Genomic DNA, 18,971 nt, shown 5'->3' on the forward strand with positions numbered 1-18,971 from the left:
ACCAGGCGAATGCCCGTTTCTGAGGGAGAGGGCGTGGAAGAGGAAGAGGAGTTCCGGCGCAACAGGGAGAAAGAGGACTTCAGGAAAGACAAATTGGGAATGCTTATAATGATCAGTGTAATTATTGTAAGGAATTTGGACATTGGAAATCTGAGGGCCCAAATTACCCGACGCAACAGTCAGCACATCATACTATGTCAGCGTCAGCCTATTTATGGTCCACTCACACAAATAATGTAAAATGCATGTTGACACTGTAAAAATAAATTTGAACCCAGCCGAACCGCTTCTGTGTGTTACACAATATCCCATTTCTAAGCAAGCTAGAGAAAGTATACGACCTGCTATTCACTAGCACTTGCAATACTGCTATTCATTTTATCAAGAGGCTGGTAAAGACACGTATCATTTTATTCAAGATATGCACACTGTTAATGCTGCATTGCTGCCTACCTTTCCTGCAGTTCCGAACCCTGCTAGTATTCGATCTTGAATCCCTGCTACCGCCAAAGATTTTAATGTGCTAAATATGTGAACCCTGGCCATCAGTATGCGGTTTAACAGTGCCTGTTGCAACAAGGGAGTAATATTCCACTGTTCAGTTAGAGAATTTGGGTTTTCTTGTCACACCGCCCAAATTTTCAATTTCGGTGTACCTCACATAAGGGGTGAAGACACTACCAGGAGATTGTGTTGCAGCAACATTTTTAGATAACATGTTAGCATCTTCTGTTATCTATTCCAAACCAAATTCTAGAAATATGAAAAGCTCTGAAACTAATATTGTCCCTCTTCTTTTTCTACACAAAGCCCATTCTTTGCAACCATAACCTTAAGATGTCGGTTCAGCCTTACATCTCTAATGATTTAGATCAACATAATGCAAAATGGGTGAGAGTGCAAAAGAAGAGCAAACTGTTAGCACACAGGCAAGCATCTGCCAATTAGGGGCCATATGTTGTACCGTCCAAATCATCACACTTAACAAACCAGCTGGGACCCATAAATGATGCTGTGCTGATGTAGAATAGATCTGAGGTTTTGCCTTCTTTAGATAAGATTGATTGACCATTAGTGGAACCTTCTTGAGGACTCATTGCTTTTGTATCCTCTGTGAGAGGAATAGCTGAAGAGGTTTCTGTTAAACCTGTGAAGTTTTTATCGTAAAATATCTTAGGGCACAAAGGGAAATGTAACGATCCTTAGATTGTGGCAATATTACAAACATACAATGTTGTATTGCTACAAGAGACTTGGGCAGATTGAGATCTACTTCTGAATGGGTTTCAGACTTTTCAAATAATGGCTACTAAGAAATCTCTTCATAGATTTATGGGAATACTCGTGATTTCTATTATAACCTCTCTTGATTTAAATATTACTGTTATTTCAACTAAATCATTGAACTTGCAATTCTTACCTTTCTTAAGTAATACACAGAACCCCCTATTACATTTGGGTACTTTCTATAACAGACAAAATCAAGAATCCTTTAACACAGCTCTGATGGATCTAAAATGTATTCTGGAACCCTTGACAACTCTCAGGAAGAGACCCCGCACTGGTTCATGATTGGGGCGATTTTCATTTAAAAATAGGTAATGGACACCTACCAAATTATACAGTATTGAAAATAAGGACCATAGAGAAAGAACAGAATTTATAAACTTACATAACTCAGTTAATAGTCAGTTAATACTCAGCCACAATTTACTACACAGGAAGTTAATGTTAATGTTAATGTTAATGTTAAAGGATATTTGTACTGCACACTATCACCACCATAGTCCCCTGGCACTTTGGTGGCTCTGAAAGGGGAGTTGGGATGAGTTAGTGGGAATAAGCTGGAAAGGTGCAAGAGAGCAGTGATGTGTTGTTGGCGGCCTCAGCCCGGTAAGTCTGCTGGCTGGGCTTGGGGTGTCTTATGGTCGGTAGTTGTTGTGTGCTGTTGTGAGAGTCTGTTTGTTTTGTTTTGTTGTTGCAGTGTAGTGAGGTTTGTGTGGATTGTTGTGTTGCCGTTTTGTGGTTGTGTTTGGTTAGAGTTTGAGAGGTGTATGCAGAGGGGTGAAATTGTTAGTGGATCTGTTAATTGGCATTGCTGTCTGGAAGCGAGGTGCTAAACTTCTGTATTCTCTCCAGGTGGGGTGCGTGAGTAGCTCTGTGTCTGCGTCCAGATCTCGGGCTGACACTCACAGTCCATTTCACACATGGTATCCACTCACATTCATAACCTTGCCCATGTTCGGCACGGGCCACCTACGTGACACCTGTATGTATGCGGGGCAGGCAGGCGTTTGTGCGTCCCTTCAAATCTGGCCCAGAGAGCATTCCCAATTCAGTCGGTGCGCAGCTTCAGTCAGCCAAGGCTACTTCATCCATATGTGGTGGCTGGTCGGCATTCATCATCTTATTCAGTTGCTCATGCATTCTACCGCTCTGAAGTAACAGTGACACAATATAAACAGAGGTTGGGTTGAACTCCGGGACTGGATGGAATACTGGCTGACTTCTATAGAAGTCTTGAGAAGCTTTGGGTTCCATTATTAACAATAATATTTAACATATTTAAGGATCAAAAACAATTCCCTAAGTGCTGGAGATATACTATAATTTTCCCAATTTATAAAAAGAGCCTGAAAGATATTCCAAATTCTGGTTGACCTATATCCCTCCTAAACTCAGAGTTCAAGATATTTGGCAGAGTAATCCTGGGTGGATGAAGCCAATATCCTGACAGAATTCCAAAAGCCGAACAAGCACTACATGTGTGTCTAATCATTGCAAACCCCATATATCAAAAGAAGGACAAGATTAATCTTGCATTCATGGACCTCAGCACTTCCTATGATAAAGTCATGAATTGCCCAGAACATCTATTAGAGTTGCTAATCTTTCTACACCAAGAATCAAAGGCTTGCGGATGATTGGGCATTGATGGCCTATGTACTTCCTGGTTTGCAATAGAGACTAGCATTAGAAAAGGATGAGTGCTATGTGGTGGGTCAGAAGAAGGACAGAGACTCTGACTTTCCATGTCACTGATGATTGTTATTAACTGACTGGAATAAAGGCCTATCTCACCCTATGCGAACGGTTTTCCCTACCTAGCAGAACTAACTAAGGTGCTCATCATTTATCAGTGAGATTACAAATCCAAGTCAGTCACCTGTCCAAACTAACCTATTCTAATCCTACCACTATTATAGCAACAGCAACCAAGAGACTGACTCCCTTCTCCTGTAAACTGGTTCTTCAGCAAATTCAGTAACGTATTCTCAAGTAGTTCTGGGTAACTACCTTTATTAAGTTACACAGTTCTGATACTGGGTTCTTCAGGTTTTCAACCTTCTCCTGCACTTGCCAGCCCAGTGACCTCACCACCCTCTTTTGTCTCACACCTACCTGCCTTAGCCCCCCCCTAGTATCTCCATCCTCTCCTTACTTCCACCCCAATGGCGCTTTCTGTTTCTCCTATCTTCTACAACTGCTTCTCCATTGACTATCCTTCCCTTCTCACTAAGTCTGGTAGGAAGAAGTTCAAAAAGGATATCTTTGCATCTAATCCTGGTCTTCCTATCGCCGACACCTACTCCAATGCTTCCGCCAGACAGACCCTTACCGACATCCTCTTTGTCATTCCTTCGCCAGATCTATGGACTCCTCATATGGTCTCTGTGCTCTGCCCTATCTCCTCCTCTCCCATTAATGGTGGCACTCACTGGGAAGTTCTCATGGCTTCCTTCGACTCCTCTAAAGTCATCATTAATGTCTACCTAAATGGCACTGTCATGGTCCAAGGCCCTCAGGCCAATCTCCTCCTCTTTGATAGGCGCTTCCCTCGCCTCATCAATTTCCTCTCATCTCCTGCTGTCCCCTCCCCCCCCCCTTGGCTACCTTGCCCTCGCTCTCCTCCTCCTCCTCTGCCCCTCCTAGGGCTCTTTCTCCCCCGTGGGGCATACCTCTGATCTGTACTCCTCCCCGGAAGGTCTTTAAGGCTGGCAACCTTCTTCTCGGACATCCGGCCCATGAAGCGTGTGTCAGTTGAGACTTTTGCCTCCACTTTCTCTCCCCCCCTCCACCTTTGGCTGTCTCACATCCTGACACAGCCATGTCTCTGCTCTACTCTTCAATTTCTGATATGCTTGATGCTCTTGCCCCTGTCATGAGGATCCATTTGAAGTCCAAAGCCAAGTGCAATTCCTGGTATGACTCTGACCTAGCTACACTTAAACGTAAGTGTAGGGCAGCTGAGAGGAAATGGAGGACTTCCTGTTCATCCTCTGACAAACTGGCCTGTCGCCTGCTACAAAGGCAATACCGACTCTCTGTCCTCACCAAGAAGAGAGTCCACATTCAAGCTTGTGTCTCTGCGGCATCTAACAACTCGGCCGAACTCTTTAAAATCTGCAAGGAGCTGGCCAACCCTGCTGCAGTCTCTACCCCTCCTGCTGCCTCCCAGGCTCTTTGCAATGCCCTTGCCTCTCACTTCATTTAAAAAACCCAGGACATCCTGTCCACCCTCTCCACCCACAACCCTCCTCTTCCCTCCCCATCTGTGCTTGCTGACCCTCCTTTAGCCACCCTCCCTCCATCCTTCTCGTCCTTTCCTCTTTTCACCCCTGACAAGGTTGTCAGACAAGTCCGATCTATGAAATTGACACCCTCGCTCCGGCCCTTGCTGATTCTTACAACCACTCCTTTGCCTCTGGATCCTTCCCCTCCCCTCTGAAGCACTCCATTGTGCATCCTCTTCTCAAGAAACCCACAGCTGATCCTTCTTGTCCAGCTAACTATCGCCCAATTTCCATTACTCCCTTTCTTGGCAAACTCCTGGAAAAGTTGGCCATCTCTCAGCTTAACCTTCATTCCAATTCTGTTGGCTGTCTCCATGACCACCAGTCTGGCTTCAGAGCTGCCAGAAGCACGGAAACTGCTCTCCTGAACATCCGTGCAGATCTGTTCTCCAACCTTGACTTTAACATTCCCTCTGTCCTCATCCTCCTCGATCTCTCTTCTGCCCTCGACACGGTCAACCATACCATCCTGCTCAACACCGTCTCTGTGACAACCTGGGTATCACTGATCAGGCTCTGGCCTGGCTAACCTCTTTCCTCTCAGATCGACCCTCCCAGGTCCAACTTGGGTCCTTCCTTTCATCTATCTTCCTCTCTACCTGTGGTGTTCCCCAGGGGTCTAACCTCTCGCCCTGGCTTTTCAACCAATACCTGGCAACTCTCGCCCACTGCATTGCCATTTTCTGCTCAAATTTCCAGTGCTACGCTGACGACACTCAACTCATTTTCAGGCTGCCCTCTGCCACCTCCTCTCCCTCTCTCATCTCTGATTGCCTAACTGCCATTCAAGATTGGTGTGCCGCCAATGATCTTTGTCTGCATGCCAGCAAGACGGAGATCCTCCTCATCGGCACACCTTCACCATCCTTTCCCCTCACTCTCTGGCCGGCCTCCCTTGGCCCTCCTCCTACCCCCACCTGCGAGGCTAAGAACCTCGGGTCATCTTTGATTCCACCCTTTCCTTCTCCGCCCACATCTCTGAGGTCTCTAAAAAGTCAAATTTCCAACTGCACCTCCTCAGAGGTACTCTGCCTTTCCTCTCCTTCCCCCAGAAGCTCATGGTATCTCAAGCTCTGGTTCTCTCTAGCTTGGACTATTGTAACAGCCTCTTTCTAAATCTACCTGTCTCTACTCTCCGCCCTCTGCAACTAATACAGAACAGGACTGCGAGACTTTTCCTTGGCCTCAAACCCTGGGATCGTATCTCTCTAGCTCTGAAATCTCTCCACTGGCTCCCAGTGGATGCAAGGATTAAATTCATAACCCTCTGCATTGTCCACAAGGCTTTCTGGGGCCTGGGTCCAAAATACCTTCTGCTATCCCTCCACAAATACCTCCCCTCTCGAGCTCTTTGCTCCTCTACCTACAAATCACTCAGGGTCAGTCGTTTTTCTAAGAAACGTGCTGGGGGTAGATCTCTGTCTTCGGCTGGGGCCTCCCTCTGGAACAGCCTCCCTGCCACTCTAAAACTTGAGGAGAACCATCTCCGGTTCCGGAAGCACCTCAAGACCTTCCTCTTTTCTTCTGCCTTCGCTCCCCCCCTCTCCTGCTGATCTGTTCTCTCTTGGCACCGTGTACCTGGCCACCCTCTGTCCTTTGGGCCCAGGTACCTGCTCATCCTGCCACCCTCCCGCACTGCCTTCGGGCCACCCCTTCCACTGGGGTCTGTATCTGTACCCATACAGCCCCCCCTTTTTCTTCCTGCACTTATCAGACCTACCTTGTCTGCTGCCTTAAACCTAGCACTTGCAAATTGCTGGCTGCATTACCACTGTTTGTTGCCTTTATTATTTATTTATTGTTATTTATCTGTTTCTCCTCTGCTTCGCACTTTCCACCTCTCCCCCTTCCATGCACTTTTCCCCTCCCCCCTCTCCCATGCACTTGCGCGTTCCCAATGTCACTGGGCCTAGTAAGATCGCTGTTTTGTTCTCCCCTGTTCCCCTCCCTTGCCTTGTCGCGCTCTGAAACACTGGTGTACGAGCGCGATAGAAATAAAATATCAATCAATCAATCAATCAATCAATCAATCAATCACTTTGTTACTCTTTCGTTCCTTCTTATTATCTCCTTGCCTTTTTTTCATTTGTATTTATCCTTTTCCTTTCATAGGATAACTTTATCCAACACTTAGAACTTTCCCCTTCTTTGGTTTTCAATCTTTATTTTACAGTCTTTGGTTTCACTTTGGGCTTGCCCTTATCCTCTCTTTCAATCTAATCCTCAGGTCTTTCCCTTTCACAGCGTTTCCTATTTCATAACACCTCAGGGTTTTCTCCTTCACCTTTTGGATTGTAAACCTTCCAGTAAGGATTATCATTCCATGTTAATGCTTTATCTTGACTGGGAAAAATATGAAAGTTCCAGTAATGATTCTCTTTCTCTTCATTCAATGCCAGTAACTTATCTCGACTGGGTTGAGTATGAGCGTTTCTTTAATGATTCTCTTTCTCTTCATTCAATGCTAATACCTTATCTTGACTGAGATGAGTATGAGCATTCAAGTAATGATCTTCAGTTCCCCTCCCAGGTCTCCCACTTTCCCCATTACCTGTCGTGTTCAGGGATAACATCACTGGGGTTCTTGACTGGCTGGGTTCTTCTCTTCCAGTTGTCAAGCTGGCCTCTCGTAGCTCCTGTGGTTTCATATACGATATCCCTGGTCTCTCGTTTGCCGGTCCATTCCATGTTGAATCAAAGGAAGTGGTATTTTCGTAATTAATGGATCCACTGGTCCATGTCTGCTTGATTGCGTTGATGCCACCACTTAGCTCTCACTCGGGCTGAGGCTGCCACATGTCCACCTCTGCTTTTCTCCTCTCTTCACGTTCCCAACTCGGGTTTCTCTATGGCATAGGATGCCATGCATCCAGCTTTCCTTCAGCATACGTCTGCAAGCAATTTCATAACTTGCGCGTTCTCTCTCTCTTTCTCTCTCTCCTCCCAGTATCTGCCTCTTTGTTTTATCACGTTGCTGTGGGACTTCCCCGGTGCAACACCACAGTGCTTTCTCTTTGTTTGTTCTATGCTCTGTATTCCTCCACAGACCTTTTTCCTCATCTCAGTACAATATAGTTTTTCCTTTCAAGGAATAATCAGAGTTTCTTGATGATGATAACCTGTTTTGGCATGTTCTTCATTCCTTTCTTCACTGGATGTTTCTGGAGTTATATTACTGGGAATTGTCTTAGGGAGTGCCTCGTAAGAATGGGAGTCCTTGTTCTCAAAGGGGAGTCTGTTCCGGTGAGGTTCTGCTTGCCTCTACCCCTAGGGAGGGTGTTGCAGTGTGGGCACACCTCCCTAGTCTCACAAGGAAAGGCTCCCCCTTGGGGAGAAGTGACAGATTCCTGGGATTAGTCACAGCTACTCCGCTACTCTTCTCTTTATAAATCAATGAGCTAACAGATGAACTAATTCACTCTGGGCCTGACATACCTCCTCTGGGTAATGTAAGCATACCAGTCTTGGCTTATGGCTAAAAGACACGGTTTTGCTTGCCAGAGCGACACAGGCATTTCAAATACTGTTAGACACTTAAAATAATTTCATGCATGTCCTAGATCTCAATACAAATGTGCCAAGGTCGGCAGTGATGATTTTCGTGGCCCAAGAGTAGGCAAGCTAGTCCTCTAGCTTTTTTTTTCCCTGGGGCAAGCCTATGAAGCACTTGATTACCCAGAGATCACATTCTCCTCCACCCTAAATGGGGCTATGAACCATGAGATACAGTCATTGAAGAAAATGCCTTCTTTAAGAAATTGCTGTGTCTGCTCCTCCTCCCCTAATTTTGCAGTCAATACTGAATTAGGACTACCATTTTTAGAAGTTGAACTCTAATTCAAACCCATGATACTATGATTTAGAATATGGGTAAACAAAAAAGAAATTTGAACCCAAACCAGTTTATGGTTATTTTTTATAAAATGTATGTTAAGTAGGATAAATGCAAATACTTTTTTCACTAACCCAATTTGCATCCCACATTCATCTGTGCATTTTTACACAGAAAAACGGAAAGGGTCAATCTACTTAAGTAGAGAAGACAGAGAGATCATGAAACTGCCAAATCACAACCATGTAATTTTTGTGACAAATCAGCTTTCTAAGTAGTTAATGTGGTCTAGTTTCTCATTTGAATTCTCATCACCAGAGTAAGATTTAATATGCTTCCCTTCAAAGAGGTAGCAGCTAAACGGACTATGCCTGGTGTATCCAGCACCAACAACTCGCCGAAGGAGGATCTTTTACATTTTCAATTTTTTTGTCCTGCTTATGTATCAACCCGAAGAAATACATTAGTTCCTCTATTGAGGAACCTCAACTTTGTACAATGCAGACAGGCTACGTATAATGTATTACTGGTAGAAATGCCATTGATAGAATGGATATTATTGACCTATGTGTAGGGCAGCTTTCAAACTCAGAGAAAATCGTTTGGTAACATAATCAATTTTATGAAATGAATGTAGTTGTTTTTTTGTATATCTGTAATGTTTTATTGTGCAAGTTTTATGGATGTTCTAATCTGATTAAATGTATTGTGATGATGATGATGATGGTAATTAGCTGTAGAGACTTGAAGTTGGAAGAGAAAATTATTAATGCAAAAAATCCTACTCCCGAAGAGGCGACAGCGGTCAGGCGGAAGATTGTGGAGAAACAAAAACATGCAGAGGTTAAGCTCATATCAAGATCACACAAGCCAAGGAAGACTACAGAGTCGAAAGTAACAGGAAATACAAGACACAAAAGCAGCGGGAAAAACATCAAATGCTACAGATGCGGCAATGATCGACATTTGGCCAACAATGAGAAATGCCCAGCAAGGCAATAAATGTGCACGAGTTGCCAAAGAGTAGGAAGTTTTATGATATGCTGCACCTTCAGGAAAAGGTGGGAAGTCAGAGTAGTAGCAATGTCGTTGAATGACTCTCAGAATGAAGTATCAGAAGGTCCAACTATATTAGATATGAGTGATAAAAGAAGAAACCCAAATCCAAGCCATACTGTGATGTATTAGTTAACAACAAGAAACTTTCCATGTTGGCGGATTCAGGATCTTTTCTTACCATACTTCCCATCGATCTCCTCGATAACCATGAAAACCGTGAATGAGATAGTGAGAATGCATGAGAATGCATAAAGATATTTTTGGGTATAGCACAGGTCGCATGAAAAAATATGCTTATGATATCATATTGAAAAAAAAAGCATCTCCTGTTAAGCACAAAGAACAGACTGAATTGTTTTTGAATGGGTAGGGCTTCTGTGCTTGGCTAAATGTAATTCAAAACAGGTGTGTAGCTTTTTCCCTTGAAATGACTAGGAGTCCCTTGAAGTATTCAAACTAATATTTATTCCGGTTACACTTTCAATAAAGTCCAAGTTATTTAGCCTTTAAAGTCCAAATTGTTCAACCTGTACACGTATCTCACCACATCCATTTTTTGGATTATCAGGAGGGGATAGTGTTCTAATATCTTACATTTAGTTTCATATCTACAATATAAACAAAAATTTGAAAAATGAACAGTGATTTGTAAAATATTTGTATAAAAGATAGCCGCCCTACTATAATTGTGTACGTGATGTCATCGCATGCACGTTGTGCCACGATGATGTCACTATGCTGCAGCATGAAGTGGCCATTTTTGTGGTCGTCGCTGATATTACCGGCGACCACAAACATGGCTGCAGCACGCTGCATCATATTGATATCATCATGGCACAACGTGCGCACGATGACGTCACATACACCATTATAACAGAGTGGCCTTCTTAGAATGCTGAATCCAAGCGGATCGGCATTCTGGCTTTCACCCTAGCTGGACTATCATATCCAGCTTTCTGAACTTTCAGGTGAACACCGTGATTTATTTTGCTTTATGCATCCCATTCTTACTAGACTTGGTACCACATATTGATGAGATTCACAACACATTTACAGATATAACCTACAATTTGCAATGAGGAAGAATACTCATTTTGAAGAAATTGTATGGGAGGATAGGGTGAGTAGACACAATACATACGTGAAATTGGTTGATGAAAACAAATAACCACATATTGTAGCAAGAAGTACAATCTATATTTTGAAAATCACGGTTTATTTTTCAAATGTTTGTTTATGTTGTAGATATAAAACTACACGCAAGATATTGGAACACTATCTCTTCCTGATGATGCACAACATTGGATGTGGTCAAACACATGTGCTGGTTGAACGATTTGGACTTTAAAGGATGAATAACTTGGACTTTATTGAAAATGAAACCACAATAAAGATTAGTTCGAATACTTGAAAAGACTCCTAGTCATTTCAAGGAAACAAGCTACACTTGAGGGCAGAAGCACTACCACTTCAAAAACAATTAATCTAATATATTGATTTTGGGCAGCCACAATACCCGGGGCTGCATCTCAGCAACGGCACCCCAAATAATTAATATTCTTTGCCCTATTGATTGACATATGCTTGCACACTGAGATAATCCACAAAGTGCAGAGTGTCCTGGTCACAGAGAGAAAGGAGTTAAAAGCTTTGCTGGATAATATGGAAGCTGAAGCGAAAAGCTGGCTCAGCCTGAGGGTCCTTACGAAAAAGAAAGAGACAGGCAAGCCCCACCTGTGTGCCGGTCTCAGGAGTGTGAACAGAAATATTGTAAAAGACAACTACCCTCTAACAAATATTTTGGAATTTATGCACATCATAGGTGACGCAAAAATGTTCTCTAAACTTTATATGAGAAATGCATATAACCCAGGTTCCCCTACACGACATATACAAGGAAATCACAGCGTTCATTACTCCATTAGGGGTGTACCAGGCCAATTGCACGCCCTTCAGCCTTTCATCGGCAGCGTCTGTCTTTCAATGCTCTTAATGGATAGGATACTGAAAAAAGTAGATAACCGTGGCCTACTCTCAAAATGATGTCCTGCTGTTCTGTGATAATCTGGAGACTCAGACCCACACATTTTTAAAAAGGTAGCATGCGCCCCTCTCTAGAAAGAACATGACATGATAACCTGTTCTGTGGATTCTTCCCACTTTGAGAGTCTGCAGCCATCCCTTTTTGCTCACTGTACCTTTCACAGATGCGAAATATCCATTTGCATATCAATATTTGTCCCGCTCACATGGGCAGTCCAGCACCGAAATACTATGGCAATTCCTCTCTGAACAAGAGTACCAACAGCAACCCATACACGTGTTTCAGCCTTGTTGGACCTCATCAGTGAGGTGGAGCTGTGCCTCTCTGAGCACAGTGAGCAGGGAGTCCACGTCTGGGTTCCCCCAGCTAACTTAGGGTGACCAAACCCAAGTTCCTTGCAAATATTTTTTAAAAAGGGAGGCACCCCTCTCTAGAAAGAACATGGCATGATAACCTGTTCTGTGGTTTTTCCCACTTTGAGAGTCTGCAGCCATCACTTTTTGCTCCCTGTACCTTTCACAGATGGGAAATATCCATTTGCATATCAGTCTTTGTCCCGCCCACATGGGCAGTCCAGCACCAAAATGCTATGGCAATTCCCTTCTGAACAAAAGTACCTCCAGCAACCCCATACACGTGTTTCAGCCTTGTTGGTCCTCATCAGTGAGGTGCAGCTGTGCCTCTCTTAGCACAGTGAGCACCGAGTCCACATCTGGGTTCCCCCAGGTAACTTAGGGTGACCAACCCCAAGTTCCTTGCAAATGTCAGACCCTCACATTGGCAAAACTGAGCAAAGCAGTGTTGGGCCTATGCAAAGAAAAGTGTTGTTTTGGAGTCCCAACAGTTGAATACCTGGGACATATGATCTCAGGTGAAGGTATTAATCCAAAGGAGGACTTGGCAAGAGCCATCAGGTAAGCCCCAGTGCATAAATATCATTTCAAATCATTTATGGGGTTATGGGAATACTACGCAAAATTCATCAAGAATTTCTCCAGCAAAATGGAACCTATGCGTAACCTTCAAAATAAAGCTGTGCCATTGCTGTGGACAGATGATTGTCAAGGTTCTGATTACATAATGAAGGTGCCTTGCATAAAGCCATTTGAGGACCTCTTGGAAAGAGTGTCATGGTGGATGGCAGTGCATATGGCTTAGTGGCTAGCCTCACCCAACAGAAGGGTCAAGATGAACGAATCGTGGCATATGTATCGAAATAGTTGATGACAACAAAGTCTAATTGCTTGGTGAAAGAGAGAGAAATGCTTGCTCGTGTGTGGGTAGCTCAACATTTCAGATATTATTTGTGGGGAAGAGATTTTGGTCTTTTCACAGACCAAAAGACCTCAGTGAATAGAATACATCCACGGGACCACAAGCCATCGACTTCTAAGCTGACTCAACTTGCAGCAAAAATGCAGGAGCATTCATTACAGGTGAATCATATCCCAGGAGTGAAGAATAAACAAGCTGACTACATGCCTTGGCTTCATGCATCTTCTGGAGGCTGACCAACATATTTCTACTTTGAGAGTTGCCAAGTTTACCAGAAACGGAAACGTGTACAATTCCGCCCTTTGTCCTGCTTGTAGAAACTGTTATGAGACTGTAATGCATTTTATGTTGTCTTGCGATGGTCTCAAGCAGTGGAGGGCCAGAACTCTATTAGAACTGTTCGAAATTGCACATACCCATCGTGTAGAGGACGCCATCACGTTTTGTAGATCCACTGTCGATTTGAATGTTGTTCATTTTATGGCCAAGTTTATTCACCACGCGTGGATCCAAAGAACATAGCACGTTCATCAATCCACAGGTGGTACAAACGCAGTCGTGAAGCTCTAATTGAGCCAACAAATGTAACTTGAGCTCTATGGAAGGATGGGAGTATCCGCTGCCGGCAGTCAGGGGGATATGTGCAATAAGTTTAATACGTATAATATGTGCAATGTTACAGGATCCTTCCTTTAATGCTGAGGCACTTATGAAGTTATTTATATTTATTAATCTAGAATGAAGAATGTTTTTATCAATTTTGTGGATTATTAGCAATTATTGATTGTTGAAATTCATTTTTCTTCTTTTAATTCTATCACTACCATGTGCTTTCTGTAATGTATTTAAGATTGTTCGCTTTGTGTCTCAATAATGCCGCTTTGCACACTTCCTTTTATGTATTTGTGCTGAAGAATAATGTCAAATGAAGCTTCATGGGATGAAATATTTGTTGAACGATGAGTCTGTAGTGGCTTCTATTCAGGATCTTAGAGAATATGGAAATTCCACCATTGATGAAGGACGTAGAAGATTCAGACATGGAAATGATGAGGACATTCTCAACCTCACTGCGGCCTTACTGGAAAGTTGCAGACCAGATATTTATGCAAGGTTTATTCATCTTGGAGGCATACTAGTTAATTCCTCCCAGAGGTATGATAATCTGCATCAAAAGGCACATGAAGGCCACCTAGGAGCCACACCTACAAAAAAAAAATAAGAGAAAACTATTGGTGGTCTGCCATGGACGGTGACATCACTCAGGTGATCCAAAATAGCCATACATGCATATACAGCGACAAGCGGTTACGCACAAGACAAGCAGCATTGTGGAATATTGAGATTCTTTCCAAGCCCTTGAAATAATTGGGACTGGATTTTATAGGTCTTCTGGACATGATTGATGAGAATAGTAAGTATGGCATTGTGGCTGTTGACTACATGTCCAAATGGATTGAGCTAAAATGTGTACGCAACAACACTATGAAGACCACCATTGTCTTCCTTTCCAAATTCTTTAGCAGAGAGGGATGCCCCTCTGAACTGGTCACAGACAACAGTGTCCAACTTGTCTGCCATGACATGGACGTATTCCTAAAACTGAATAACAGCCAACAATACAAAGCAGCCTATTATTACCCACAAGTCAATCGAAAATGAAAAGGGTGAACAGGTTCATTAAAAAAAAGTCTGCAGCTAGCGGTGGTCTTACGTAACATGGCGGGAATCGAACGGCTCTACATATGGACCCGCGACTTTTGAGCGCCTTTTTCTTTATAGCCTTAGAGTGGGATTCACACTTCATTGGGTTCCCCTTTTAATTTTAGTTACTTGCATTTCAAACAGGCGCACATTATGGACTGACTACAGCCCATCCGTAGGACTCGTTAATTACAACTGGAAAGCTTGTCACTTCTCTTCTTCTGCCTTTAACGATAATACCGCAGATCATCTTGAACCTCTTATGTGATTCTGCACACAATAATAACAATGAAATTTTGATCCGTGCAAGTTGAATTTTTATCTACTTCGATGGCATACGTGGCACTTGTAGGCACAGTACTGGAATATCTCCGACATCTGGCCCGGGATCTGGAATCCTTCTGAACTCGTTTTGTGTCATATTTGGGGCTCCAACCATTGAGAGCATTTGACACTGGAAATCAGTTGTTCTATTGCAATAATTGGTTTTCCTGATGAAGACGTTGGTTTAATTATCCTCAAACGTCGAAACCGGTAGAAGAACATCCGGGGATGGGATCTGTCATTTTTTGTTGAATGCACCCACTCCGCGGAATAGAGCACATTTTGGACAATTATCGTGCTAATACACACAGAATGTGGATGAAATGAAATGTCAAAGATTATGTGGGGCTAATCAATGAAGTGCTACTACATATATATATTGCACCAATTGTTTGGTCCAAATTTTTATTGTGAATGAATGAGGTTCATTGATTTGATGTACAAATAATGGTTTGACTGTTGAAGAATGTTGGTTGTGTTAGGTTGTTTTAGAATCTGGTGTACTATGCTCTCCTGCAACATTTATGTAATTTAATGTGTATATTAATAGATGATTAATTCATTGAAAAAATAATGTATCTTAGTAAATAAAATTTGATACCTTTATAAAATAAAAAAACCTCTGGACAAATTTTTCAGTATACCCTCTTACGTAACATTGCACCAACGTAAAACCAATCTGAGGCAGGACAGTAAAAAGGACAGACCGAGAATGGAAGGGCAGAGTCAAGAACAGCAGATCATGCCAAGTGAGACAAATGAGTATTTATCCCCAGAGGGAGAGCCGCCTCTCCTGTGTGATTACTCAGCTGACAGGAATGAAGATACAGCTGAAATGGGAGCAGGCCAAGATATGGACCACACAAACGAACATTGATGACCTGCAAGAATCAGGAAAACTCCAGCTAATCAATGTGACTATGAACTTTATTCCATTCTTTGTTCTGATGTGGATGTGTGGAGTGCACTGCACCTCACTCAGGATGACGCTGCCTTTGAAACTGCGCGAGCATGAGGGGGGGATAACAGTGCGTGGCACTAGCAGCTGATGGGGCCGAGAGTACTGAGAGTGACCTAATACGATGTGATGTAAAGTAATTGAATAAAAGACCCTAAGAAGAAGCTATTACAGTGATACGTGGTCTTCATGTGGTGAAGGTGGGAGTATATTTGTGCTGTACATGCTGGGGAAGATCCAAACACCACAGACATTCCAACAGTCAGATGAGCTGAGAGGCCCGTTGGGGCGGCTTCTCCACTCAGTCTCTGATTCCAGTGACTTTATAATGATAGCCACACACAGCTCCAAACCCCTCTCTGCTCTTGTCATGTGTAAGCCTTGCACCTCATGCACATGAAAGAGAACATTCAAGACGGCCGTATCTTTCAAGACACAATATTTCTGATCAAATATGTTTTTTGCTGAGACGTTACTTAACATATTCAACTCAAATGCAAAATCCCTCTAAAATGCATTTTAAGCGACACATTGATGTCACTCTGAAGCTGTCAGTGGAAAACATCCCCATTCTTTATAACTACTAATCCATAATTGTATTCTGGCTGCAGTGAATGTAATATTTAACTGTGGAATCTACTGCTTCTTACAAGGTTTGGCTAAATATTTGAAAACATCCGGGAAAGGTACCATCATGAGTGCCAAAACACTGAGTGTGCTGCATTTCAACTATACTGCCGGGGAGGGGCTCATGGGAGACAGTAAATTACTTCAATGAGATGGTGCAGAAGAATAAATTATAATTTGTTCCCCACAGGTATTGAAAAGTTTAAAGGGAAGCACTTCCACAACCGGTACTACAAGAGCCCAGATGGTTTCCAAGGCAAGAATGTGCTAGTTGTGGGGCTAGGAAACACAGGAGCAGATATTGCAACAGAGCTCAGTCTTACCGCAGAACAGGTAGGTATTAGTACATGCCTGGGGTTTACACTATGTGGTGTGTTAAAGATGCAACAAATAACCCTGAACATCCTGAGTCACACCACCATCATGGTCATAACTCGGTGTGTACTTATGTTGACCATAAAACCACAATCTTAATTTATTGAATTACCCGGGTTGTTGTGTCACCATGGTGCCAATGGCATGTCCATCCACTGCGGATAATTGAACATCACTGTTACTAATGACTTCATGCAATTATAGAACAGCAGCAAGAACGTGAGACAGGGCTTCTGAATTTATATTTATTTACAACAAAAGTGCACTACAAAATGTGCCAGTGATATTATCTATTATTACAGTGCTTTGAAGTGAGAGGATTCTGTCATGAAGTGTGATAGTGCGTTATGAATACTTTTCAGGAGAGGAGATTTCGCTAGTCTTACCTGAAAACCTGTGTTTTAATCTCATTTTCAACACTTGACGGGAAAATCCCTTTATTTCATTGTACCTCATAATTTCAAGAATGTTTAACTTTAATATTCAAAATGCAACGTTTCCTGTCCCAATAACATGTTCTTACACACACTGCATCACATGTTCTATGCATCTCACCTCAAATTTGAGATGCTTGTAGTACAATAAAAAGTCATCTATATAGTATTCAACAACTTCTTGGAACGTAGCCAACGCTACATCAAATACCTAAACTGATGAAATTACAAGCACATCTTCAGAGAGTTTGCTTCAGTAGGAAATAGAAAATGTACACTTACATTTAGAAACCCGTTCCATTCTATTGGAAGTCAGGATAAATCCTATGCCTTACGTTTTGGATGGAAGTATTTTTCCACGGCCAAATATATGCAATGTCTATTTTGTGATTTGCACCCGCCCGTGATCTTCCTTCGCTTTCACTCCTGCTTCCCCATTTATCCCCCAACCCCAACTTACCTTTCCGTGTGGTGGTGAGGCACCCTCCCACTCTGCAACTCCCGCCTGGCTGCCATGCTAATGAAGAGGGGTTCCACACAGAGCTCTGCCATCCGTTTCCATGGTGACCATCTTAGGTGAGTATTTCAGGTTGGGCGCTAGCTGTGACCCAGCACTTCAAACAAATATATTACTGACAACAACCTGTGTTGTAAACACCAGGTGCTAACAACAATAATACCCCCTTCTGTGGGCTTCACTGGCTGGTATTTGTGCCGGGGTATGGCGTGAAGGTATTTGCTTAGCTTGTTCCTGCAACTTGAGCACCAGGTTGTTACCGGCCAGTGAAGTCCATGGCAGGCGGTATTATTGCTTAATTGGCTCGCTGAACTTCAGTATTAACGTTTGTGCATGTGTGAAAGCTAGGCTAACGTGTCTGTCACCACAACCCGTCACCACAACCCCTGGTTCATGAGGCACCTGGTGTGCACACGTTACTGCAGGTTTGGACGTACCCTTCTGTAATGAAATTATTTTTGTCCTGCAGGAGTTAAAGGCTGAGTAGTTGCTACAGTGCCTACTCCACCCTCAAACTGCTACAAATCATGAGTGATCTCAATCATAATGGAAAACCAGGCACAGATAAGAGATATACTTCCTTCGCTTTTGTGGTAACGTGGGCCGAGGGAAGGCTATACGCTCAAGAGGGGTGTGAATGTGATTCAGTAGTAACCCAAACAGCAATAGTACACCACTCCAAAATAAAGGAAATGTCCAATGAAGGTTCTATAAATAATTGATAGGCTTTAATGAAGCACACTGTCTGCAAAAATAACGAAATCAAAAAACTTACTATACAAAACCCACCACTAAGGAAAGAACACCGAATATGTATAGATAGAAAGGTATAGCAATCGTGCGCATGAATCAGGGGTGCAAGGCAAGTAAAAACCACAAAATTTACAAACCGATATGTGCGGGTGCAAAAGGGGATTAAAGCTGACCTAACCAGTCTCTAGAGGCCAAAGGTGGGCCAAAGGGGGCAGTTAGCAGTCAATAATACCTTCTGCTGTTCTTGGCGGGCTTCTTGATGCTGTTAGTTCGGTGTGATGAGCTGCGAGTGTAGTGGTCACATTGTTCTACACAGGGAACGATGTCGAACAGGGGTCAGGCAGGAACACATTACATTTCAAAGGTGATGCTTGAAGAACTGCGGATCGTGAGGAACACCAGGGTCAGTTTGACAGTTGATTCGACTGCAAAGATGCTGATAACTGGATGCATGGTTCCTACTATATCGTCCAGTGAAGCGTTTGAGAGGCTGCG

At 43.1% G+C, this 18,971-nt stretch overlaps 1 protein-coding gene across 2 annotated transcripts in view; it reads left to right on the forward strand.

The window, feature by feature from the left end:
- The window catches only part of LOC138534910 (flavin-containing monooxygenase 3-like), a 349,886-nt gene that overhangs the window by 225,004 nt on the left and 105,911 nt on the right, over positions 1–18,971 (forward strand). For both annotated transcript variants that reach the window (XM_069641257.1, XM_069641256.1), the window contains exon 5: positions 16,588–16,730. In XM_069641257.1, coding sequence (XP_069497358.1) covers positions 16,588–16,730 — 143 coding nt within the window. The remainder of the gene's footprint in view (positions 1–16,587; positions 16,731–18,971) is intronic.

Source organism: Ambystoma mexicanum, chromosome 1q (assembly GCF_040938575.1).
Source record: "Ambystoma mexicanum isolate Mex_15411 chromosome 1q, UKY_AmexF1_1, whole genome shotgun sequence".
NCBI lineage: Eukaryota > Metazoa > Chordata > Amphibia > Caudata > Ambystomatidae > Ambystoma > Ambystoma mexicanum.